At 34.4% G+C, this 25,219-nt stretch overlaps 4 protein-coding genes across 4 annotated transcripts; all 4 read left to right on the top strand.

Annotated features, from left to right (window-relative positions):
* The first annotated feature begins 551 nt into the window (after positions 1 to 551).
* LOC124541585 (zinc finger BED domain-containing protein 4-like) lies at positions 552 to 3,789 on the top strand. The gene is made up of 2 exons (XM_047119502.1): positions 552 to 862; positions 1,141 to 3,789. The coding sequence occupies exon 2, from the start codon at positions 1,147 to 1,149 to the stop codon at positions 3,088 to 3,090; it is 1,944 nt and encodes a 647-aa protein (XP_046975458.1). The 5' UTR covers positions 552 to 862; positions 1,141 to 1,146; the 3' UTR covers positions 3,091 to 3,789.
* Positions 3,790 to 8,400: 4,611 nt separating this feature from the next.
* On the top strand, positions 8,401 to 11,128 carry LOC124541410 (zinc finger protein ZFP2-like). Its single transcript, XM_047119267.1, has 4 exons — positions 8,401 to 8,741; positions 8,907 to 9,045; positions 9,473 to 9,718; positions 10,099 to 11,128. The coding sequence occupies exons 1-4, from the start codon at positions 8,583 to 8,585 to the stop codon at positions 11,088 to 11,090; spliced, it is 1,536 nt and encodes a 511-aa protein (XP_046975223.1). The 5' UTR covers positions 8,401 to 8,582; the 3' UTR covers positions 11,091 to 11,128.
* Positions 11,129 to 13,401: 2,273 nt separating this feature from the next.
* Positions 13,402 to 18,446, top strand: LOC124541409 (PR domain zinc finger protein 5-like). The gene is made up of 4 exons (XM_047119266.1): positions 13,402 to 13,629; positions 14,023 to 14,164; positions 15,292 to 15,444; positions 17,249 to 18,446. Exons 1-4 carry the CDS (start codon positions 13,483 to 13,485, stop codon positions 18,364 to 18,366), a joined length of 1,560 nt encoding a protein of 519 aa, XP_046975222.1. The 5' UTR covers positions 13,402 to 13,482; the 3' UTR covers positions 18,367 to 18,446.
* Positions 18,447 to 19,601: 1,155 nt separating this feature from the next.
* Positions 19,602 to 25,139, top strand: LOC124541408 (zinc finger protein draculin-like). Its single transcript, XM_047119265.1, has 5 exons — positions 19,602 to 19,853; positions 20,861 to 21,005; positions 22,182 to 22,298; positions 23,326 to 23,487; positions 23,842 to 25,139. Exons 1-5 carry the CDS (start codon positions 19,707 to 19,709, stop codon positions 24,987 to 24,989), a joined length of 1,719 nt encoding a protein of 572 aa, XP_046975221.1. The 5' UTR covers positions 19,602 to 19,706; the 3' UTR covers positions 24,990 to 25,139.
* The last annotated feature ends 80 nt before the right edge of the window (positions 25,140 to 25,219 follow it).

Genomic DNA, 25,219 nt, shown 5'->3' with positions numbered 1-25,219 from the left:
TGTAAAAGTGAATTATCTCCATATTCATTAGTATTGAGATAATTAGCCTTTTGCAAATTAATGTATAGGAAAATAAATAAAAGTATTTAGGTAGTTTTTTCTATTTTTAATTGATCATTACAAAGTAAAGTTTATAATAATTTTAGTAATTTAGAAAACAATACAATAACTAATTTAATAATTGCACTTAAATTTAATTTTTTGGACTTACTTCACTATTATACTGACATTTTTCTATTAGTCGTAAGTAATTTCGTCGTCGGATGAACGCTCATCGGCATTTCGTGTGCTTGAACGAGTTGGCATATCCACGGGAAGGTTTTTATAGTAATGGTGGTAAATTGGTGGAATATACGGCAAAAGATCAAGCATGTCTTTCTTCTTTGCGTTGGTCACTGGTCTTCGTGATGTATAAAGAGGGTCTTGTCGAATATTGTACAAGTAGGGCTGTCGTCCTTGTTTATTTTTATGCAAATTCACTTTATAAAAAGGGATGTCGGGATTCAATGTTTCTTTAAATTGAAACTCTAAAGGATTATTTTTTTTAATGTCCGACCGAACTTTCGGTTTCGGTTTCGGTTTCGGCCGAGTTTCGGCCAAAAATCAAGTTTCGGCTGCAGTTTCGGTTTCGGCCAAAATCGGCCGAAACTTTTGCCGAAACCGAAACTTATCTCGCAAGGTCACGCACGTTCGCATAACTTCGTTTTTCGCGGCAAAGCTGTGTCGTAAGCCGTCGGCTCTGTTCGGGAATCGTCGTGTGCCGTTCGGATAGCTCCGTAGTAATGCAATAAAACTTAGTCAGTGCGTGTGCGTCCGACGGAAACATTATTTGGAGGTTATGTTTTGATGGAACTGATAACATGTAAGTTTTTGTTTTGTTTCTGTACTTGAATGATTTATATAGTTAATTAAATAATATTTAATTAAATATTGAATAAATATTGAGTCAATAACTGTTTTGTTGTTATTAACAAATGAAGCCACATGTAAAAAAGAAATTGTAAGTAAGTAAATAAAAAATGTGAAGTGTTTAATTTCATAAATTACATTTTATAGGTAATCTTATTCGAGATTTGTTTTTCATTCCGATGACCTATTGTCCGATTGTTATTGTTACGGTTTTATTTTTAATTGTTTCAGAGTAAAATGTCACAACGAGAAAAAATAAAAAATCCGATTTGGCAGTACTTTGATAAAAGTATCAGTGATACATCAAAAGCTGTTTGCAAGATATGTAACAAGTGCTATTCATTAGGAAGCCACGAAGCAAAAAAACAAACATCACATGGACTGAAGTTGCATTTATCAAAATTTCATGACCATGAATACAGGCAAGTACAAAAACGTGTCTCAGAATTGAATGATTACAAAAGTGAAGCAAAATTGAAACGAACAGACTCGAGTGCATCGTTGAAAAAATCGAGCGCAGATCAGTCAACTCTTGTACAGTCAACTATCTTAAGTTTGACTTCTAAACCTAAAGTTGCACTATGGCCTGATGATCATGAAATTACAAAAAGGATTGACAAAACTATAATGGATCTGATTATCGTGGACATGTTGCCTTATAGTTTGGTGGGAGGTGAAGCATTCCGCCGTCTTAATTTATGGGACCCTCAAGGAACTCGCAAATATCGCTTAAAATCTGAAAAATATTTTAGGACTTCTCTAATGCCCCAAACATATGACAGAATCAAATCAAAAGTACAGGAGTTAATGGCACAGAGTAAGTGGGCAAGTGCTACTACAGACATTTGGACCAACGCGAGTAAAACATGTTCACTTCTTAGCTTCACAGCTCATTTCATCGTTAATGATAAACGTCTTAAAGTGATTTTAGGTGCATGTGTTCTAGAACAAGACCACACCAGTCAATATATCGAAGAAAAATTTACAAGTATGGTAAACGAATGGGGTTTGCAAGGCAAGATTTTTCTAGTCCTACGTGATAATGCCGCTAATATGGTTCGCGCGATGCGTGATCAATATGAATCTGTAGGATGTGTCGCACATACTCTACAGCTCGTAATAAAACAAGCGCTATTTTCAGAAAACGAAATAAAAGACCTCCTAAAGAAATGTAGGAAAATCGTCGGCCATTTCCATCACAGTGAGCCAGCAACCAGGAAATTGAAAGACTGTCAAAAGCAATGTGGATTGCCAGAGCATGCTTTGGTGCAAGACATTGATGTGAGGTGGAACAGCACCTATTTGATGCTGCAACGACTTTTGGAACAAAAAAATGCGGTAAACTTATACTCTGTTGAACATGGTAAGATTGATTCTCTTCAATCAAATGAATGGGTCATTGCAAAGAACCTCACATCCGTATTGTCATTTTTTTATGAAGCCACCCTTGAGTTATCATTTGATAATGCATGCATTTCGATTGTCATACCTTTGATATCGTTATTAAACCGGAAATTGCAAGTTCGCTATGAAAGTGACAACGAAATGATGACCAAGATGAAAAATTCACTATACGAGTCCATGAACAATAGATTTTCATCAGTGAAAAAACTCCCTTCGTTGATGGTAGCTACACTATTGGATCCAAGGTTTAAGTCTAAGTACCTCAATTCCAATGAAGTAGACATTGCTGTTACAGAGCTAATATCTTTCTTGACCGAGTCTGAAGGCAACAAAAAATCATCCCGCACCACTGATAATGATAACGCCAATGATTCTGTGGCTTCAACTTCAACATGCGTCCCGCAAGCTCACAGCATACAGCAAGAAAAAGAAAGTCTTTGGGATGTGCACGATAATACGTCTAGTCAAACAGAGACCACAGAATCTGAAGAAGGCACAAAACACTTTCTAAAAGAAAAGATTCAGTCTTACCTATCGGAGCCATTATTACAACGTAATGCTGACATATATAGTTATTGGAACTGCAGTCCATATCCTATATTGAGAAGTGCTGTTTTAAAATATCTTTCAGCTCCACCTACCAGCGTCCCGAGCGAGCAGTTATTCAGTGCAGCTGGCCAAATATACTCGGATCGTCGCAATAATTTACATGGCGAAAATGTAGAAAAACTGCTTTTCATGGCGTACAATATAAGACTTTTCAATTATGAGTATTAATAATACGAAAATCCAAAAAACAACCCTATATTAAGAAGTTTTTATATTTGATTTTTTAATTGTTTTCAATTTAACTGTTTACTATAGTTTAATAGTGAGTTACTTAATTTTAAATATACCTAAGTATAACTGTCCTGTTAATTGTGATCTAGTTAAGTATCTTTGTTATCTTATCTTAAAATATGTGATTTTTGATTATTTTTTTGTTGAGACTGAAACTGAGTGTAAAACTAATTTTAGTTATTATTATTTTTAGGCCTATAAGAGGTACCTAAAAAGACTGATGATTATTCTAAGTACAATCCAAAGTATTAAATAGAAAGATCTCAAAACTTAGTATTTAGTGAAACAGTAACAATTACTTATTTGATTATATTTATATTGTCAACTGACATACAATTTTGCTATGAGAACTTACTTTGAAAAAGTATTAAAAATGTTATTAAGATTTTTTAATATTATATTAAATAAATGATTACAATACAAAAAACTGAATTAATATACTGTGTTTCCACTTCATGCCCTAATTAATGCAAAATAATGGTAAAAAACACCAAATTTCAGTATTTTAAGAAATTTTATACTTGACCATGTGAGTTTCGGTTTCGGTTTCGGTTTCGGCCGAAACTGAAGCCACGGCCGAACATTCGGTTTCGGTTTCGGTTTCGGCCGGAAAACCAGTTTCGGTCGGACACTAATTTTTTTCAAATCTTAGCCATCTAATATTAAGCCAGTTGAACTTGTAGCCACAAGTTGTTTTTTTTCTATTAGTAATAGCTTTTTCTAGGGCAGCAGTGCTTAAAAATCCAGGATTTTTCATTTCTGTAACAACAAAGTAAGGTTCCTTGCGTTTTGCTGTTTTTATTATTTCGATCCACTGGTTTGGGCCATAAATTTGTCCATAACGGCGGCTAGCACTTTCTATTATTCCAAATTCTCCGTTATTGGGAAGGTATGAATGTCCTGAAACCAAAAACTTGTGGTCTATCGTGTCAATATTAGTATCAGAATCTTGTACAAGTTTTATAAGAGAAAGGGTTGTCTTGATGTTCCTATTTTGTCCTGTACAAGAATCTGAATACATTATAACGTGCTTATGTAGTGCCGCATGTCTTTTTAAATGTTTAGTCAGACATACAGCAATATCTTGAGAACCTCTCCCACCTTCATCCCAAACATTCATGTATGCTGTATTATTATTAAAACAATGTATTCCAAAATTGTATAAATAAAGATTTCTTGTATAGTATGCTACTGAGGTACTTAATTTCGGGTAGGCTAAAGCTTTCTGTAGATCAAAAGTAAGAATGTATGCTTCATCAACTTTTTCGAATCTATCTGAAGGTTTTCTCTAGCTGATTCTGCTTTTCGTTGATGAAGTTCTATTTGAATCTTAAGCTGTTTCTTAATATTTTCATCATCGGTTCCTTGTATTTTCAAATTTAAGTCGTCACAAGTCTTGCATGTGTCTTGTCGCGGTGTTTTAAAATGGAGATTAAACTTGGTGTTAAATATTTTCATATAATATTTTAATTTCTTAGGTTCAATCATTTCAGTCTGACATTTTTCTTTATAAAGATCATACATCTTACGTATAGTTAGTCCAGGATTTAAATATTTTCTGTTGGGATTATTTTTTCGTGTATAATGGCTTTGATAAGCAGGAAAACTTCTTGAAAAACTTGGAGTTGGTAAATCTCGTAATACCCCGATAAATATAGATACCGAACTCTTGATTAAACATTTCTCCTCCTCTTCTACAACAGCAAATTTTGATAAAGATTCTACGCTGAATTTTCTTTCATCATTACCAACTTCTAACTTCCCTCCGTTTACCTTCTCCTCTTTCACTGAATGTGATGTTAAAAGGAACATACTGTCTGTGTCCTCGAATGCCGTTGGTACTGACTGCATAAGCCGTAACATGATCATACCCATCCTAGATATTATTATCCATATCTTAGTCCATATTCTTAATTACTCCATCACCTGTAATAAATTCCCGGACACATGGAAAAATGCCCTTATTATCCCAATCCCGAAAAAGTCGAATGCAACCAACTATTGTGATTTCCGACCGATTTCCATCCTACCATTCCTATCTAAAGTCCTTGAAAAGCTAGTATTCCACCAATTAAACCTCTTCCTTAATCAACACTCACTTCTTAATCCTTTACAATCCGGCTTCCGTGCAGGTCATAGTACGGTCTCTGCTCTCATTAAAGTTACTGACGATATTCGGTTAGCCATGGACAACAAACAACTCACTATTTTAACACTTTTAGATTTTAGCAACGCATTTAACTGCGTTGATCACGATGTTTTACTGAGTTTGTTAAGCTCCTTTAACATATCTCCATCAGTGATTGAGTGGTTTCTGAGTTACCTCAAAGGCCGTCGACAACGTATACGCCTTAATGAGACGTTTTCCTCATGGTGTAATGTCCAGGCAGGGGTACCTCAAGGTGGCGTCTTATCTCCCTTGCTCTTTGCTATTTTCATTAATTCCATTTCCCAATATATTTCTTCCTCCTACCATATGTATGCAGATGATATTCAAATTTATCGCCACACTACGCTTGAAAATCTTCACATTGCGATTGAGGGCATGAATTACGACTTACAGAAAATTCACCAATGGAGTAAACTGTACGGACTTGCTATAAACCCCGGGAAATCACATGTCATCATTATTGGTAGTCCGGGCATGGTCTCTAAGGTTAATTACGCTGATATACCGTCTGTTGAGTACAATGGTACATGTTTACCTTACTGTTCCGTTGTGAAAAATCTAGGGGTGTATTTAGATCAAACATTATCTTGGTCAGATCACTTAAAAGAACTGAGCAGAAGAACCTACGCTTCACTGAACTCGCTACGACGGCTTCGATCCCTTCTACCAATTCCTACCAAAATTATGTTAGCAAATTCTCTCCTTTTACCTATTCTTGATTATGCCGATGCAAGCTATACTAATCTGACCGAGGACCAACTCAATAAGCTTGAGCGACTTCAAAATCTCGCCATCCGGTTCATATTCTGCCTTCGCAAATATGACCACATTTCTGTATTTCGTTCGAAGCTCAAGTGGCTCCCTATTCGCTTTCGCCGGAACTTGCATATTTTGTCTTTTCTGTACTGTGGGTTATTTAATTTAAGGGCTCCTTCTTATTTAAAGGAGAAGTTTCAATTTCAAGGCGATCCTTCTCTTTTGAGATCTTCCCGGAGTCTTACACTCAAAATACCGGTACATAAAACAAAATTCTACAGTGACTCTTTTACCGTTCAGGCAATTAAGTTGTGGAATAATTTACCATTAAATATAAAAAAATCCAAAACACTATTAATTTTCAAAAATTCCCTAAAGAAGTTTTATCTTGAATCTGCATAGAGACGATTTATATTAGTGCTTATTTATTAGTTTAGTTATAATTATTTATTAGTCTATAATATTGATATGTATATGTTTACATATGTATATGTGTGTGTGTATGTGTATGTATGTGTATGTATGTGTATGTATATATATGTATGTATGTGTATGTACATATATGAATGTATGGGTATATGTATGTATATATATATTATATGTACATTGTATGAGTATTTACATGTAGATATTTGTATGCAATATATGTATATTACCGACTTAGCACCACCTACCCAACTTTCATACAACCTCTCTCCTTATTGGGTTGTCTGGAAGAAATGGCTACTTAGCCATAAGACCGCCCGTTGTACTCTACAATATTATATATAATATTGTAACATATTATAATGTGTAACATGTGGTGTACAATGAAGTATAAATAAATAAATAAATAAATAAATAAAACTTTGAATATGGGCAACGATATCGGAATCATCAAGTTTTCGCGAACTAGTTGTACCACGCTTATCCTTACATTGAGAGACATCATCTTTCGAAATACAGCGATACAACCTCCCATCACTAATTTGAAACGTTTTTAGGAAATATTTCTTACACACTAACTGTGTTTTGTTACTAGACTTTAAAAAATACTGAAAGGTCACATTTTTCCCTGCACGTGATTGATCTTTTGGGCGTTTTCTGTTTACTGTAGTTTTCTGAATCAATGCATATAGATATGAATTTTGCAAAGTAAAATCATTTAAATTCCAAAATGAGTCAAATATACTTTGCCTTTCATTTACGGTAAATAGTGTAGAACATTTTTTAGGACACCCGCAGTCAACATTTTCGAACTTCTTTTCATTTATTCTTACACCGGTTTTTGTCAAATAATGTTTTCCACTGTTACGTAGCATCTTTCTTTTATTAACTGCCCAATTTTCTATGTTAAGTGACCTTTTCCTAGATCTAGATGGCCCAGGTTCAAGTTGAAGATTTGGTTGGGTTTTTTCTTCATTAAAATTATCATTATTGTCTATATGTGTATCTAAAACAAGTGTGAAATACAAAAGTTTAGTTTAGACATGTCACGCAATACACTAATAAAATCAGAAAACAAAATAATGGAACAGGAAAAAAGAAATTAAAGTCAATAATTTTTTGTGGGTAGAAAAACAATGAATTAAAACTTACCAGATTCAGAATTACTTTCTTCGGAATTGGGCTGATATTCAGACCCAGAATCATCAAAATCATTTGTGTTCATCATGATAAGCAACCAAAACAATTTTTTTGAATATTTTTTCGATATAACGTGTTACAGTAGAAGTGAATCAACGTACTTACTTCACTATTAAAGTGACATGTGATTTACTTCACTTTTATAATGAATATTTTGCCGCCATTGTTCCCTATAAAAACAAGTAGCGCCATCTATTGCACTATGGTAGATACTATGGAGTTGTTTGACTTTTATAGTGACAGGTATTAATAAATGTGATTTAATCCAACAAAAAATACATTTTTTTAAAATCTGGAGTTACACCACTTTTACAATGAGTGACATATATATCTATCTACAAATAGTTGTAGTATCAAGTTTATTAAAAAAATTAACGTGATAATTTCACGGTTTGTCATACCAAATACATTTTGAGTTAAAAGTTTGTGTTTTTATTTATTTAAATCCAAAACTAAAATGAAAGATACATGATCTATTTTATCGACAATTAAAGCACATCACTATTTTATCAATATCGATACATTTATTGTCGACACTACCACCTCCCTACAGTTGTCAAAAAAATGGTTGGGTTGGCAGTACTTTAGTTCGAGTATGTTGGTAGTGCTTCCCATGCTGTTTATATATGTGTGTGCGTGAGCTCGGGACTAGTGTTCTAAGTGCCGACTCTTACTTTATATACTCTTTGTGTCATACATCTGTCATCTGTGACATCGATCTGTCAGTCAGTTTATTATCAGCTTGTTTTGTTTTTTTTATTAGTTCTTATTGACATAATATTCTGCGCTGACTTACAATAAGCCATAGAAAAAAATATATTCAGTTATTCTTAGTTATTATTTTTAACTTTATTTAAACAAATATACAACAACTACAATGGCTTTAGATGATATTTCGGACTGGATTTCACAGCCTCACGTGTGCAGATGTTGTCTTTCGGCTAATGGTACATGGGATTTAACAGCAGTATACTTATCAGACACTGGAATCAAGGAAGTATTTGCTGAAATACTTCGTAACTGCCTAGGAATCAATGTAAGTATTTACTAATTTAACTTAAGAGTGAAATGTATGAATAGTATAACAAAAACAAAAATTTACAGAATACTAATATTCTGTAAAAATTTTTTAATTAGACTCATTATTCCAATTAATTAAAAAGTTTTGCAACAGTTTTGTGTCAGATTAGTTTTTTTTTAGCTATCACATATAAATGAGATGGGCTCAAGTAAGCTTGTATGTGAGATTTGTGTGAATCAACTCAGAAGTACTTCAAAATTTCACAAACAAGTCGTACATGCTGATAGATGCTTTTCACAATACCAGGAGAGCAGAAAAGGTTATATTCTTATTATTTATTTATAACTTTATAATACAAACATGGAAAACCAAATATCAAAAGTGAATTTGATGACTCATGTTTATCCCTAAAAGAAGTTTCTAATTAATGCAATGAATAACCTGAATGGCTCTCCATATTAAAAAAGGATCTGAAATGATCACCTCCAGGCTTTTTCATACATATAAAATAAAATTACATGGTAAATAGATGCAGTTGTTAGTAGAATTATAAAAAAAAGGAGAGTCCTGTTGATTTTCTTTCTCTGATCCTTCTCAGGTCCGAGGTGTTCCTTTCCAGTAGAGTAGCTTATTTTCTAGTTAATCAAAGGAAGTCATTTAAGTAGTGATTTTTGACTTTGTGATCTATCATTAATGTGCAATATGTTTTAGTAAACACATTATTGACTTATATAACCTCATTACAGATGATGCAAAATCAAATCCCAACAAAAATAATAAAACATTACATGAAGATATGCATAGTAAAGAAATGGTGAGAAAAAATATTAAGTCTGATAGTGAATATGACTCTGATACACCAATTGCTAAGATCAAAAATGCTCTCTGCGAGAATGGTTTTGCGAACTCCGATTCAGAGTGTTATGATAATTGTGCATTGAAGGAAAATATATTAAAACAATATGACGATAGAGTTGAAAATATAAAAAAAGGTAATTTACTTATACATATATTGAAGTATATCATATCAATAAGTATGTAATGTTTATACATATTATATTGAAATTTTTTAGGGTTTGTGGTTAAATTATTTGATGAACAAATAAAAAAAAACTAGATATTTTGATTCTGATACTGCTTTATATAAAATATATAAGTTTATCAAATTGGCACTGCTGTCTGCTATATTACAAATTAAAAGATTTGTTACTTAATTATGTGTTTTTATTTTTATTATTTTTGAGGCATTAAAGATATGATGTCTCATTGGTATGTTTTGTTATTATAATTATATTATTTTTATCATTTATCATAAAAAAATAGGTTGATATTTTAACTATTAAAACTTTTTTATTTTTAATTTCTATTCTAGAACAAGATGCCGGTAAAATGATAAAGAATATCAAACAAGTATCCGAACGCAAGCGAGTTATTTTAACCTGTGGTACAGTACTACGAGAAACGACGGCTTGCCCTTTCCGACATCACAAGAGCTGGTTTCAATGTTTCTTTTGTTCTCAAGACTTCATGGAAATCGATTCGTTGAGAAACCACAACCTCCAATTTCATACGGACATCGAAACGGAATTAAAAAAAATAAAACGCTACCCGCGTTCCCTTCAAATTGACATTTCGAATTTGGAATGCCGCAACTGTCATTTGAATTTGACAGATGTCGAAACGATGAAGCGGCATTTCGTTGAAAAGCACAATAAGCTTATTTACAAAGAATGCATAGCAGATTATAAAGTGAACGCTAGTCCGTATACTTGTCACATATGTAAACGCGAGTTTCACGTCTTTAGGACACTGACGACGCATTTAAACGAACATTACGCGAATTGCATATGCGATGTTTGCGGGAAATCATTCCTTAATACAAAACGTCTTAAGGTTCATAAACGCACGCACGAAAACGGTTCATACCCCTGTAACGAATGCGGTAAGGTTTTAAAGACGAAAACGTCAAAAGCAAATCACATGGAAAGCGCTCATTCGAAGCGCGTCATTAAATGTCAGATATGCTTTGAACCAATGAAACATTATAATGACAGGGTAAAACATATGTCCGAAGTTCATAACATTACACATAAATTTAAGTGCCCCATGTGTAGTAGGGAGTATAATATTAAGCATTATCTGGCAACACACATACGTCAAACACACGGTCATAAAAATAAGAAGTGCGCGGAATGTGGTATGGCGTTTATAACGAATCACGGGTTGAAAAAACACATGTCGAAACATACGGGCGAACGGCCTTACTCCTGTAGTATTTGTTGTAAGTCCTACGCCAGGAGTTACACGTTGAGGGAACATATGCGAGCTCATGAAAATGACAAGCGCCTTGTGGGGGCGGCTTAATTTTTTCACTAATATCAACACTGATATAACTAATTATCATTAAGTGTTAAATTTTACGTCCTCGGTTCATTACATTACAATTTTTGTAGTGTGTTACGACACAACTTAGATGAAGCATCGGCAAAATTCGTTAAACCGGCCGAATCTGAATTAACTTCATTGAAGTAGTTCCAAATACAACTGGATTTAGGTTTCATTATACCACACAAAAACAGATCACTTTTATTGATAATAAGCCGCAAAAATCAAAACAATTATCTATAACCTATAAACGTGTCGTGGGCGTAACAAATAATAACAAGTGAAAAAATAATTGACTGACTGAATGTGCACGTAGTGGGGGTCGGGGTATTCCCCGCGCGACATGTATGAACCTGTTCGTCACAGGCCGTCGCGCGCCGCCCGTTTTTTTTCGTTCGACCTCCGATTAACATCCGATACAAAAATATCGGAACCGAAGTCGGAACCGAAAGTGTAATCATAATCGGAAGTTCCGACTTAACGGAACCGGAATCGAAGCTCCGTTACATCTCTGGTAACTACAGGCAGCGATATAACATCTTAGTTCCCTAGGTTGCTGGCGGATTGGTGACGTAAGGAATGGTTAATGTTTCTTAAAGCGTGATTGTCTATGGGTGGTGGGTTACCATCAGTTGGTCAATAAACTCATCAGCAAAATCTATACCATAAACAATATCAAGCCGTTAAAGTTGAAAATGGGTGACAAAATGAGTTTTTTTTAGTCGTTCTTAAACTAAAGCGACATAGATGCTTGTAAATAGTTCTGGTATACATTGGCGCGGAGTTAGGCTATTTTGTGCGCGCTGTACTGCCAATACTACCGCGTAGAATACTATGCGTTAATATATCTTTACCTAATATTGTTTTTTTTTTATTGTATAGGTTGGCGGACGAGCATATAGGCCACCTGATGGTAAGTGGTCACCATCACCCATAGACAATGACGCTATAAGAAATATTAACTATTCCTTACGTCGTCAATGTGCCACCAACCTTGGGAGCTAAGATGTTATGTCCCTTGTCCCTGTACTTACACTGGCTCACTCACCCTTCAAACCGGAACACAACAATACTGAGTACTGTTATTTGGCGGTAGATTAACTGATGAGTGGGTTGTACCTACTCAGACGGGCTTGCACAAAGCCAAGTAAAAAGTATTAATCTAGTCGAGTTTAAAATGTATTTGACTGTAATTTTTCATAAGATGAATAAAATAAATTTAATTAAATAAAATGTCTACTTAATAGCAGAAAAATAATCATACATTATTTATTATATTTATATTTTGGAAGATTAGATAAACCATTCCGATAATACAAGGTATTTTTTTTTATTTCCTTTATTCTAATTTTACGGCTCATAAAACAAGTGCCCCCACTTGTTTTATTAGCCGTATGGGGGTATACCTATTTTGTTACATACCTGCTTGTCTGCTGAAAAAGGATTTCGTTAAATGATTACTAAACTACATAAACACACAGTTCGTTTTTCGTCTTGGGTTTTCGCAGAACAGCTATTTAAATTTTCATCACAATCGGATAAATGGTCGGATGATATATACATGGGATAGATAATATACATGGGAAACAAAACCACATTTAGTAGCAGTACTAAATGTGGTTGTGTGGTGGTGTGAGTGCCGTGGTATACCTATAATGCCGTTATCTGCCCAAGTTCAATTATTAGTTATGATCATAAAACGCATTAAAAATGTAAATCTGTAACTTTATTGATGATAAGACCATAAGTTATTTTCAAAACTAATCAAGATATAAATATACGCATATATGTCGATAGAGAATCTTTTTCTTATTGGTACCTCTGCTATCAAAATTGAAAATCGATCAATGTCATTAACGGCATTATAAAAATAACAAGGCAGTATGTATCTGTACATTGTAGTCGCAGCTGAAGGATTAAAAAAAATACAATATAGATTTCGAAAGCACATATTTTATAGATAAATAATTATGAGGTTATTTTTAGTTGTTTTTTAACAATAATGTGAGGGGAGACCAATATGTAACAAACTTAACGAAATTCATTTATGTGCTTAGAAGTTATACTTATTTTTTTGTTTTAATAATTACCAGCCAGTACATTCGACAAGATCACTAAGCACCATAGGACGTGTATATATTTGAGGTGGGCGCTTTCATGAGTCCAAAAAAAAATAATATTCATTAAATAAATCGATTTTATGCTGATATATTATATTACTAGGTACCTACTTTACTATATCAAACAAAAAGTATACACTTATATCGATAGATTTCCAACCCTAGTTTGTCAAAAGTGACGTTTCCTCAATATAAAATTGCATTTATTTAGACTAGATTTTATTTATTTACTTTTAAATAAAAATACAATTATGAATGAAAGTGATGATAGTACAAAGTACGGTGAATGTCGATGCTGTTTAGCTATGGGGGAGCACAGAGACCTGATGCTGGAGTACGAATGGAACGGATCACGCGAAGTTTATTTTAAAATATTTTTAGAATGTTTCAATCTATTCGTAAGTATTATTTTTTGACTTAAATTAAAAAAAAAAAAATAGCGAATGAGAGTTGTGAATGAAGTATGTGCCTAATAATGTTAGGGAAAATATATGGATACATAAAGGATCTTTTTTTTAATTTAACTATTATAATGAACATGAAAATACTATTGACTGACTCGCTTTTACGTTTATAATTGACATTTAAAATTTTCAAATTATAAATTAAAAAAAACTTAATAGTCTACTGACTAATATTTCAAAAAAATAAACTTCTATTTTTATACAGACCAATTTCTTATCTCAATTTTAACATAACAGCCATTTCATGAACAAGGCATAATGCTAAGTGCATTTGACAGTATTTAAAAATTAGAATCAATTAAAAAATATTTAATAATAATTTTGCAGCTCTCAACAAATTCTCGAAAGAGCACATTGATATGCACAACATGCATTCTTCGACTGAGAGATGCAAGTAGTTTTAAAAAGATGGTCCTCGAAGCTGAACGGAATCTTCTCAGCTATGATCTAAACCGAGATAATACTATAGGTATAATGTTCATATATTTTTATAGTACTTAGTGTTAATTTGAGCAAGCCCACCACATGTAGGTACCACCCACCCATATGGTTTAAGATATTTATTGTTTCCTAAAGAATATTACATATTCACTTAAATGAAACTTAAAACTGATTTATAAAACTATGTACATAATAAATGTTTACATTTTTGAGCGTACAAAACTAAGTTCTTAAATTTTATTATACAAAATAAAAATATATTTTACAAGTAATACAACAAAAGAAAAATAAATCAAGAAGTGGGTAGTTTTGTATATCAACATTATCACGGCAAAATCTTCACAGACAAATTACAACTAGATGCGACATTACTAAAACAAAAACATTTTAATATTTTTACTCTTACCCATCATGCTACTGCCAGATAGCAGTTTTAATTATATTTATCTTCCTGTTTGAAAAATAAGCCAATGTAACTCCATTCACAAGAGAAATTGACAAGTTTGATGGTACATTTGGCAAAGTAGAGAATGGTTAATATTTCTTAAAGTGCCAATTTCTATGGGTGGTTGTGATAACTGCAGGTTTTTTGTCCCATTTGTCAGTCAGCCTACATATATATGATTATGATTGATAAAATAATAGACTTACTGACAGTGTAATTATCAATAGTGACCACTTCCATTAGATGCCTTCGACAACAGTCTGTAAATTCTCACTGCTGGGCTAAAGGCCTCCTCTCCCTTTGAGGAGAAGGTTTGGAACATATTCCACCACGCTGTTCCAATGCGGGTTGGTGGAATACACATGTGGCAGAATTTCTATGAAATTTGTCGCATGCAATTTTAAAGACAAATTAAGCACATGAATCAGCGGTGCTTGCCTGGGTTTGAACCCGCAATCATCGGTTAAGATGCACGCGTTCTAACCACTGGGCCATCTCAGCTCTTAGATTATATATTATTACTAGTTGAAATTATGAAAAATACATACATTATGCACAAAGAAACAACCCTGCTTTTAAAACAAATTAGTTGGAATTTTTATCTAGTACCTGGGGGAAGGCGCTACCACAAAGCTCATTGGCCAAGTTAATTAAGCTGATAATTTCTATGATTGATGATCATTATTATTAACTTATAACCTCATTTTTAGTACAGTTACAGGACTTACAAAAGCCGATTGAAAATGAGGAAAACGAACAATTAGTTGAAATAAAAACTGAGAAGTTCGACAATTCGGAAGGAAGTGATTTCGAACAAAATGAACCTAATTCGGACACAGATGGCTTGTTGGAAGAAGATATCGGTAATTTGTTATTATTTTTTTTAGCAAATAAACAAAAGTGTTAACCCGTTAGATATCATATCATATCATATATCATATCATATCATATCATATCATCCTCATCATCATCGTTTGGTATTATAACTAAGGGTGCGTCTTAGTCTCGTCTACTGATTGTATTTAATTTTTTCAGCTGTATCTTTAGCTTTATCTCTCCAGTACTTCAAAGATATTTCCCTCAGCATATGATAAAACATGAAGCATGTCAATCACATACTATATGAGTTTGGGAGCCTGCCTCAACTTTTTGGTCATTTAGTTAGCTAGAAGGCGTTTAGGAATGTGTGTCAAGAAAATACATTTGTCTGACTCTTTGTAGCTTAACTAGCTAACTCTTTACAGCTCGTGGCTCTATCGTATTCGTCCTCAAACATAGCTCCTACATGCCTCATAATTATATACTCTCTCCAAGTGGCTCACTCCCATTTCATCCACTTTGATTCGATCCAAGCGCTCAGACTTCCTGAGAGCGTTCGCACGATGTTTTTCTTCCTCAGTTCTTATGTAAAGCGAAAATGTCAGTTTTTCCAGCCTCTGTGTGTCATTTTCTTGTCTTGGCTCTTCATGAGGAAACGGGTATCTCTGACAGTTCTTTGCGAGCAAGGCATTCGTTTCAGACGTTTATTTAAATATATCGCCATCCGCGTATCCATTGACTTCGGTGACGTAAGAAATAACGACCATTGCTATTGGGCTTCTAACCACCTTGAGAACTAAGACATATATCCCATTAAAATAAATTAGCCTTAGTTGAATCTATGGGTAATTATTTTGTCTCGTGAAATTATATAGACGGTAAGTCTATTCAAGTACGATGACGCCCCCCTCTACGATTATGTGCTAGGCATGCGTCCAATATGTTGAAACTAATCAAAAAATCTCATGCTGACGTGTAACCATTGTGCAGCGCATCTAAATATTTTGAGTATCGTTTTTGTACGTCAAAGCATACAAATAATTCCCATGAAATATTCGTCCTATCTCTCTTCATCTTTACAGTAACCCATCTGTATGAAAGAGATGAAGCGAATGTTAGATCGATTTCGATATCGCATCCGTTTCATCTCTTTCTCACATATCGTACAATGTTAAGGAGAGACAGGGCATCATCTGAAATCGCGTGGCAGTTGGCAGCATCGTTGGCAATCTGTTACACAATCGACGTTTCAAATTTCGGATATCGCCCATGCAGCGTTGCCAATGTGTGGGGAGTTCCCCAAGTCGATCGGAGATTGGTGTGGGGATTGTCACTGTGCAGGGAAAACGAGGGGAATTTTATATTGTACCAAAACGATCGGTAATTGCTTCTTTAGCCGATGTTTTGTTACTAAAATTGAAATTGTAGTCGATTATTAGTGAGCATGTTAGCAAATACTTTTTCATTACAGGACACCCTTAGTTTGTGTATAGTAAAGGAGTACATAGACGAGATAGTTTCTTTAGTAGTGACGCAAAAAGGTAAACACGAAAAAAATACATCAGATACCATGTTTTTCCCTCTATTTCTGTGTGGGGAATTTGTGGGGAATTGGGTCATTATTTCCTCAGACTTTGGGAAATTTCGCTTAGATTTTTGGGGAATTAGGTAAATATGCATTGGCAACCCTGCGCCCATGCCTAGTATGAGCGAGTATTGCTAATCAGACATCTTAGTGCGTAAGATACAAGTCAGAAAATAAACACAAATGAGATTATATTTGCTTTGCTATTAAATTATAGTATGCTTCTCATTTACAATATATATATATATTTATTTTATTTACAGTAAAAATCAACGACAAAAGCTACACAGATTCAATAAGAGATACGTTCTGTAAAATAAAGAACAACAATCGAACCGAGAAACTCGCGTATATTTATAACGCGAGCGTCATACTAGAGAATTCGAACGTGACGCCTTTCAAACCGAAGCACCAAAATGGTTTCCCTTGCTTCTACTGTCGTATGATATTCGACGATATATCGAAATTACGAGAACATCAACAGAAACACACTAAAACAGAACTCAAACGAGTTCTGAGGTCGTATGGCGCGGAAAATTTCGTCGTATACGTTGACGTGACAGATCTCAAATGCACAATTTGCAACGGACGCGTTCTAAATTTAAACGATTTAAAAAATCATTTAATAAAAGAGCATAAAAAGAAAATGCAAGAATTTCCCGATCGCGTCGTACCGTTCAAACTGACTCCGGGTATTTTCGAATGTCAAGTCTGTATGTGTAACTTCGAAACGTTTGGTTCAATAGAGCGTCATATGAACGTACATTTTCGTAACTACGTTTGCAAGGAATGCGGTACAGGTTATGTTACGAAATGCCGTTTAAAAGTACACTCGAAACAACATATTGGAGGCAGTTTTCCATGTGAAACGTGTAAGAAAGTGTATTCGACGCCTGTTAAGTTAAAAAATCACATCGATGTGGTCCATAAAATGATAAAACGCTTTAAATGCGCTAAATGCGATGAAAGATTCACGGAATATTTTAGGCGGCAAAAACATATGGTCGAGTTTCACGGTGTTGCCCCATTAGAATATAAGTGTAATGTCTGCGATAAATCATTTGATCGTAAATATATGTTATCTATGCACATGAAAAGGGATCATTTGGAAGAGAGGGATTATCAGTGCGAATTGTGCTCGTATACATGTTTCACAAAAAACGAATTGAAAGTACATATGATAAAACACAACGGCGAAAGAATATTTGAATGTACGGTGTGCAAAAAGTCATATGCGAGGAAGAAAACGCTAAGAGAGCATATGCGAATACATAACAATGATAGGCGATATGCATGCAAGACGTGTGGTCAAGCGTTTGTGCAGAATTGTAGTTTGAAAGGACATATAAAAACTCATCACCCAGAACTCCTTGTTCAGTGATTTATTTATTTTTAAAAATCGTTATTTATTAGAAAAAAAACAAATGTTTAAAATTTATGAAATATATTATGACATGATGCTCTGTTGGTTTTATTTCACACACAGACGAGGTTTTAATCTTGAAATGTACAGTTCATTATCAAAAAACAGTTTAGTTTTCGGAAAGTATAATTTATAAATCAGTAACTTGCTTCTGATAATAGAGATATCATAGATGTTTTATTCTATCTAATAATATATATATTGATGTTTTATTATTAAATTTTATCATATGGCATCTAATACAGTCTGTATCTGTTTGTATTATAAAATTCCGTAGACATTTTTAACTTTTTCGTATCGTAAATTCAAATCGTTTGTAAAAAATACATTGGTAAAAAAAACATATTATTCGATACAAGATTTTATAGATGATAAAAAAGCGCGGAGTCAATACCTGTTGACTTCCAAGCAGGATACATTAATTAAATTATTGTATTAACTAACATGACTTTGTATTTTTTAAATGTTGAAAAAGAGTAACTATTGAGTCTCTTGCCGGTTGTTCTTGGTAGAATGTACTTTTCTAACCGGTGGTAGCTTCACTTAATTGTAAAATGACGATTCAAAAGTGCTTGTAAAAGCCTACTTGAATAAAGTTTATTTTGATTTTAATACGGATTTTTTTGCTTTTGTATTATGTATATACATATTATATAATAAATGTAAAAATATCCGTGCATGTATATATAACTGTCCGTCTGTCGCTTCACGACCAAACCGCTGAACCTGATTTTAATGAAATTTGAAGTCAAGCAAACTTGAACTTCAAGAATGGACATAAGCTTCAGGCTTAAGTTTTTGCCTTATACCTACCAACGCCCCAAAACGCGAGAGAAGCCGCGGGCGACTACTAGTAAGTTATATAATATACAAGTGAATGTAGGGTGTTGAGTGAGAGATATATCTTTAACTGAAAGGTGTCCACTGAAAATAACAAAATAAAAGTTCCATAGTCAAGACTCAGGTTGGTAATTCACAGAGCGTTTTAACTTATAAATACTATTCACAAGTTAATATAAATATCACTTTCTTGAGTCAGTTTTTTTCTATCTGATTCCCTTTCTACTACAGTGTATGACGCCATTTCAATTATCTTATTTTAAGAGACACTTTTTGTACACGAAGATACTTCTCCGTACCTCTACAGTCCACGGACCAGCCGTTCTTTCAAAGTCAAATATTTGACGTCAACGTCAAAATATTAAATAGTACTGTGTCAGAAGCTCAAAACGAAAACATTAGCTTTCGGAGCATAAAAAAAGCTCATGTTAAAATTAAAATATATGAATTAAATAACAATGGAAAATAATTTAAATAACACACACTTTGGTAAATGCAGATTTTGTTTCTGCAATGGCAATCATAGAGATATCATGAAGGAATATAACTTCAATGGAATACGAGAAGTTTACTTCGATTTATTTCAGGAATGTTTTAATTTATATGTAAGTAATAAATATAAACAAATGACTGTCGGTTTGTCGTTGCTCCTGTTTATTTTTCAAACTAAAAAGTTAACGCCGCAGTAACGCTCAGGGCGATAAATGTCTGTCCAATAAATAACGTCGATTTATTACCCGTTTTAATAAAATAAGGATAGAACAAGATATACGTCCCTGTTTATAATATTAAAAGACAAAGATTTACAAGGAATGAATATTACTATCGCATAATTATTGATAGTTTAATTAACTCTTATGAGTTTCTATTAAAATTATTAAGTTATTTATGTAAGAATCTGCCACAAAAATATATAAAAAAAATGGTGCTAAAGCACAATTGAAGTGTGTATTCATTAATTATAGGAAACCAGAGCATAATAAATAAGACTAAATATATATTTTTAGATGTACTTATATTATGTTCTCAAAGTTTAAAATCAAATACAATACAATGAAGTGCTTTTACTCTTCAAGCAGTAAATATGCCAATGATTGGCAAAAACTTCTCACCTGAAGAAGTTTTGGGGTTTCAACACTCATCCAAGAAATGCTAATTAGAATATATTATAATTGATTTTATCTATTCTTAATTACACATTAGGAAGAATTAAAATACATCTATATAAATGAATAAGATTTTTTTTTTGTAATGTGTTAGAGATAAAACAACTTATTCAATATACATAAAACTTATACTAGAATGTGTAGTGTGTTTTAAAGAAAGAATATTATATTATTTCAAAAGTATTTGTTAGTTTATTTATTGTGTAAGTTATTTCATAGTCAATCCATTGTCAATGTAAGAAGCGTGAACATCTTTTAAGCCTTAATTACATGTGATACACTATATTTTAATTCTTTTTCTTAGTTGTTTCCTCATTAAGTTTGTGACCACCATGCATGTGGCTCTCCTTCTCTTCCCACTTTCCAGGCATTCCTATTCTGTGCCTCGTAGGCTAGTCTGGGTACAGGATCCTGTCCTAATGTGTGTTAATTTGTGTGACTTTCAGTTATGCACAAACGGCAGGAGCTCTTTGATATGTCTACCGTGTATCCAGAAGTTGAGAGAAGCTTTTAGCTTCCGTATGATGGTTGTGAATGCTGAGCAACAGTTATTAGACGCATTGGACGAGAAGCAGACATACTTTGTTAACTGTAAGTATCTACAATAGGCTATTTGACAATGCGAAAAATAAGGTGTCAATTATTGTAATCAGTATATATTATGTGTTTAAAAATGATTATTTACAAATGAAAGTTGAAAATAATACTTAATTTATTCAAATTCCATTAATAAAAATGCATTTTTTAAACGTTTCTCATATGACACAAAACGCGCCTGATTGGCCGGGCTTATGATGAAGTCACTTGCTTGTTAACCTTGCTTGCCTACTATATGTACCGCAGATTAAAATACAGGCAAGTGACGTCACCAACCTCATTGCGGTGTAACATTGCCCAAGTAGCGTTTTCGCGCGCTTTTTGGACATGGAACTTTTAATATGATATTTTTCGGCAAATATGTACTAGAAATAAAAACTCTACATTTACTAGGTTCCTTAACCTCTACTAAATTATATAAAGTGGATTTTTATAACCAGTCAAATAGCCTATTATTTTATAATTTTTTTTTGTGTTGCTTGCTTGCTTGCTTTCCTGCAAATCAAATGAAATCAATTCAAAATATACTTTATTCAAGGTCAAGGAGGCTTTTACAAGCATTTTGGAATGGTTATTTAACAACTATTTTAAGTGAAGCTACTGCCTGTTCAGAAAGTAGGTTCCACCGAGAAAAACTGGCAAGAAACTCAGTAGTTACTTAAAAATAATGATGATGGGCCATGAAGATTCCCACAGATTGCCATTCTGATTTGACAAATGCACATGGGGATATAATTGACCACTACATGGTACCATCGAATTTAAGTAAATTAGTATGCCTACCGTTATTTGGAAATTTGGACCTAGTTATTTTGATCCCGATGAGATTGTCCGCGGTATAGTAATTTAAATTATTGTATTTAACTCACATGTAAATTTGTATTTTTAAATGTTAAAAAAGAGTAACTACTGAGTTTCTTGCCGGTTCTTCTCGGTAGAATCTACTTTCCGAACCGGTGGTAGCTTCACTTAATTGTAAAATGACGATTCAAAAGTGCTTGTAAAAGCCTACTTGAATAAAGTATACTTTGATTTTTTTTTGATTGACCACCACTTGGTATCAACGAAATTAAGTCAATTAGTATGCCTACCGTCATTTTGAAATTTCGTCCTAGTTATTTTGATCCCGATGACATTGTCCGCGGTATTGTCATATGAACTTACTTCCAGTGGGGGAACCGCCTATCGATATTGATGTTAAAGAGGAGAAGACAGGGGAAGTTAAGAGTGAGCTGAATGATTCAGATGGCAACGTTGACGACGAGGATTATTCGGACAAGTACGATGGTAAGTGAGATTGTTCATTGTTGGTAGGAAGGTAGTGAAATATATGTCCATTATTTGTGTTCAGGTTTATATGAGGCACTTGATGGTAAGTGGACAACCCCGCTCATAGACAATGGCGCTGTTAGTAATATTACCCACTCATAACTTCGCCAACGCACCAACCTTGGGAACTAAGATGTTGTCCCTTGTGGCTCAATCTCCCTACAAACCGGAAATATATCTAGTAATATTATTACTGTAATAGTAGTCGCAAAATGGCGTAGCTGTCGTAGGGCAAGTGGTGCAGTGCACCAGGGCCCCGGAATGCAGGGGCCCTCTAAACTAAACCTTAAGCTACTGAAGCTAGAAAATCACGACCCTTCGCACAAGATTTCTTATTTGCTATCTATACTTTTAAAGGGTCATTTTTAGTTAAAGAGGGATGGGAAAGAGGAGGTGAGGGCCTGATTCTTTTGCTATGCACCGGGGCCGTTCCTCACCTACGCCACTGTGGTGGACGTTAAAAACAGAACGATTTTTGTGTTAACTTAACTGAGTTGAGATGATCCAGTGGTTAGAACGCATGCATCTTACTCGATGATGAAAGTACAAATCCAGGCAAGCACCACTATATATATGTGCTTAATTTGTGTTTATAATTCATCTCATGCTCGGTGGTGAAGGAAAACATCGTGAGGAAACCTGCATGTGTCTAATCTCATCGAAATTCTGCCACAAGTGCATTCCACCAACCCGCATTGGAATAGCGTGGTGGAATATGTTCTAAGCCCTCTCCTTAATGGAAGAAGAGGCCTAATCCCAGCAGTGGGAAATTTACATTTTATATGATTGTGAAAATTAAATTGTGTAAAATCCTGTTGCATGAAAATTAAAAGTACTATTTTAAATCTATTGTGAATTACTTATAAGCTGATTATTATAGTAGTCATTTTTATTGTACTGCCGTCTCCTTACCGACCTACCCCTAATCGAAGATGACCGGTGATTATGATAATGCTGAAAAGACTTTATTGGTTTTTTATTTTAGAAATTATGACAGACGCACATTCGACCGCTGATGAGGATTTAGTTGATGGTGAAGCAGAGTTCCTCGCCCGCTTCCCCCCCGGCACTCTGCCCCCCCTTCCAACCAGAGCGACCTTGGAGTACAGATGTAAACAGTTCGTTAAGGAATTGGAGTTGTTGAAAGGTAATAATCAACAAATACTTTTATTCAAGCTTTTGTGAGCATATTTGATACTTGGTGTAAGCTCGTCTGGGTTGGTAACCTGCCACTCATCAGATGTTCTACCGCCAAACAACAGTATCCAGTATTGTTGTGTTCCGGTTTGAAGGGTGAGTGAGCCAGTGTAACTATAGTCACGAGGGACGTAACATCTTAGTTTCAAATTGATTAATTATACTTGATTTTGATCTGAACGCTCATTGGTCGGATATTGCGTCATAAATTGTCACTAACCAATGGAAATGCACCAATAGTTTGGACAACGTTTCAGAAACATCAGTTTGTTGCGTTGTATTAATTGATATATTAAAATTTCAGGTAAAAAAATCACACCGAAATCTATAAGAAATCTAGTGACAGATCCAACACAGCACAGGATACGGAACGTGTATATGACAGAGAAACTCGCGCACATAACGAATTTATCGACGATTTTAGAACATTCGAACCTCACAGCCTTCAAGACTAGACGGAGATCCGGCTTTCCCTGCTTCTACTGCAGACGCATTTACGAAAACTTCGAAATCCTCCGCGACCATCAATACAACGACAAATGCAAATCGAACATGAAGAAAATCCTGAGCAAATCCATCATGGAGAGATTGGTGGTGTACGTTCACATCACGGAAATCAAGTGTACCATTTGCGACCAAATTCTTCCAAATCTGAACGAGTTGAAGTCTCATTTAACGAAGATCCACAAGAAGAAATTACACCCAGAATACGGGGATCGTATCATACCGTTCAAGCTCACAAAAGGAAACGAATACGAGTGCCAGACTTGTGGGTTTAACTTCGAAACCTTTGGCGCGATAGAGCGTCATATGAACGTTCATTACAGGAACTTTGTGTGCGATCAGTGCGGCGCGGGTTACGTCACTCAGAGTAGACTGAAAGTGCATTTGAAATACTCTCATATAAAAGGTGTTTTTCCGTGCGATATATGTAATAAAGTGTTCAATACTCAGTACAAACACAAGTGCCATGTGGATGCAGTGCATAAAATGGTGAAGAAGAACAAGTGTCCAAAGTGCCCTGAACGTTTCACGGATTATTTCGACCGTCACCAGCATATGGTGGAAGCTCATGGGGAACAACCCCTGAGATATCGCTGTAATGTCTGCGATACTGTCTTCAAGAGACGCTATGCTCTATCGCTGCATATGAAAAGGCGGCATTTGGAGGTCAAAGATAAGGAATGTTCGTTATGCAGCTACAAATGTCACACGATAGCAGAACTGAAAGCCCATATGATCAAACACAATGGAGAAAGGACGTATGAGTGCATGGTCTGTAAGAAGTCGTATGCTAGGAAGAAAACACTGAAGGAGCATATGAGGATTCATAATAATGATCGGAGGTTCGTTTGCGTGGTGTGTGGACAGGCCTTTGTCCAAAATTGCAGTCTGAAAGGGCATATGAAGGCGCATCATGCGGATTATGTCAACGGTTTGCCAAGAAGCTAATTAATTATTTTTGTATACTTGGGTGTCAATTATTGTTGGGTGGCTTGATAGCTGTTTGAATTTTTGTGGCAATACGAGAGTTATCCAGACATATTATGGATTAAAGATAATATTGTAATTGTGAAAGTAACTCTGTCTGTGTGTCGCTCTTTCACGTACAAACCGCTGAAACGAATTTGATGAAGCAAACTGAAACTCCAAGAAAGGGCAAAGCCTAATACATGACAAGC

The sequence above is a fragment of the Vanessa cardui genome, chromosome 28 (assembly GCF_905220365.1).
Source record: "Vanessa cardui chromosome 28, ilVanCard2.1, whole genome shotgun sequence".
NCBI classification, from domain to species: Eukaryota; Metazoa; Arthropoda; class Insecta; order Lepidoptera; family Nymphalidae; genus Vanessa; species Vanessa cardui.
This window is presented reverse-complemented; position numbering and strand designations above follow the sequence as displayed.

Bases quoted from the DNA above. Each gene is read 5' to 3' on its own strand.
- LOC124541410 (XM_047119267.1), top strand. From the start codon at position 8,583: ATGGCTTTAGATGATATTTCGGACTGGATTTCACAGCCTCACGTGTGC. The intron at 8,742-8,906 runs GTAAGTATTTAC...GTTTTTTTTTAG, and splicing joins GTAACTGCCTAGGAATCAAT to CTATCACATATAAATGAGAT. The intron at 9,719-10,098 runs GTAATTTACTTA...TTTCTATTCTAG, and splicing joins AGTTGAAAATATAAAAAAAG to AACAAGATGCCGGTAAAATG.
- LOC124541585 (XM_047119502.1), top strand. From the start codon at position 1,147: ATGTCACAACGAGAAAAAATAAAAAATCCGATTTGGCAGTACTTTGAT.
- LOC124541408 (XM_047119265.1), top strand. From the start codon at position 19,707: ATGGAAAATAATTTAAATAACACACACTTTGGTAAATGCAGATTTTGT. The intron at 19,854-20,860 runs GTAAGTAATAAA...TGTGACTTTCAG, and splicing joins AGGAATGTTTTAATTTATAT to TTATGCACAAACGGCAGGAG. The intron at 22,299-23,325 runs GTAAGTGAGATT...TTTTTATTTTAG, and splicing joins TTATTCGGACAAGTACGATG to AAATTATGACAGACGCACAT.
- LOC124541409 (XM_047119266.1), top strand. From the start codon at position 13,483: ATGAATGAAAGTGATGATAGTACAAAGTACGGTGAATGTCGATGCTGT. The intron at 14,165-15,291 runs GTATAATGTTCA...CCTCATTTTTAG, and splicing joins AAACCGAGATAATACTATAG to TACAGTTACAGGACTTACAA. The intron at 15,445-17,248 runs GTAATTTGTTAT...TTTTATTTACAG, and splicing joins CTTGTTGGAAGAAGATATCG to TAAAAATCAACGACAAAAGC.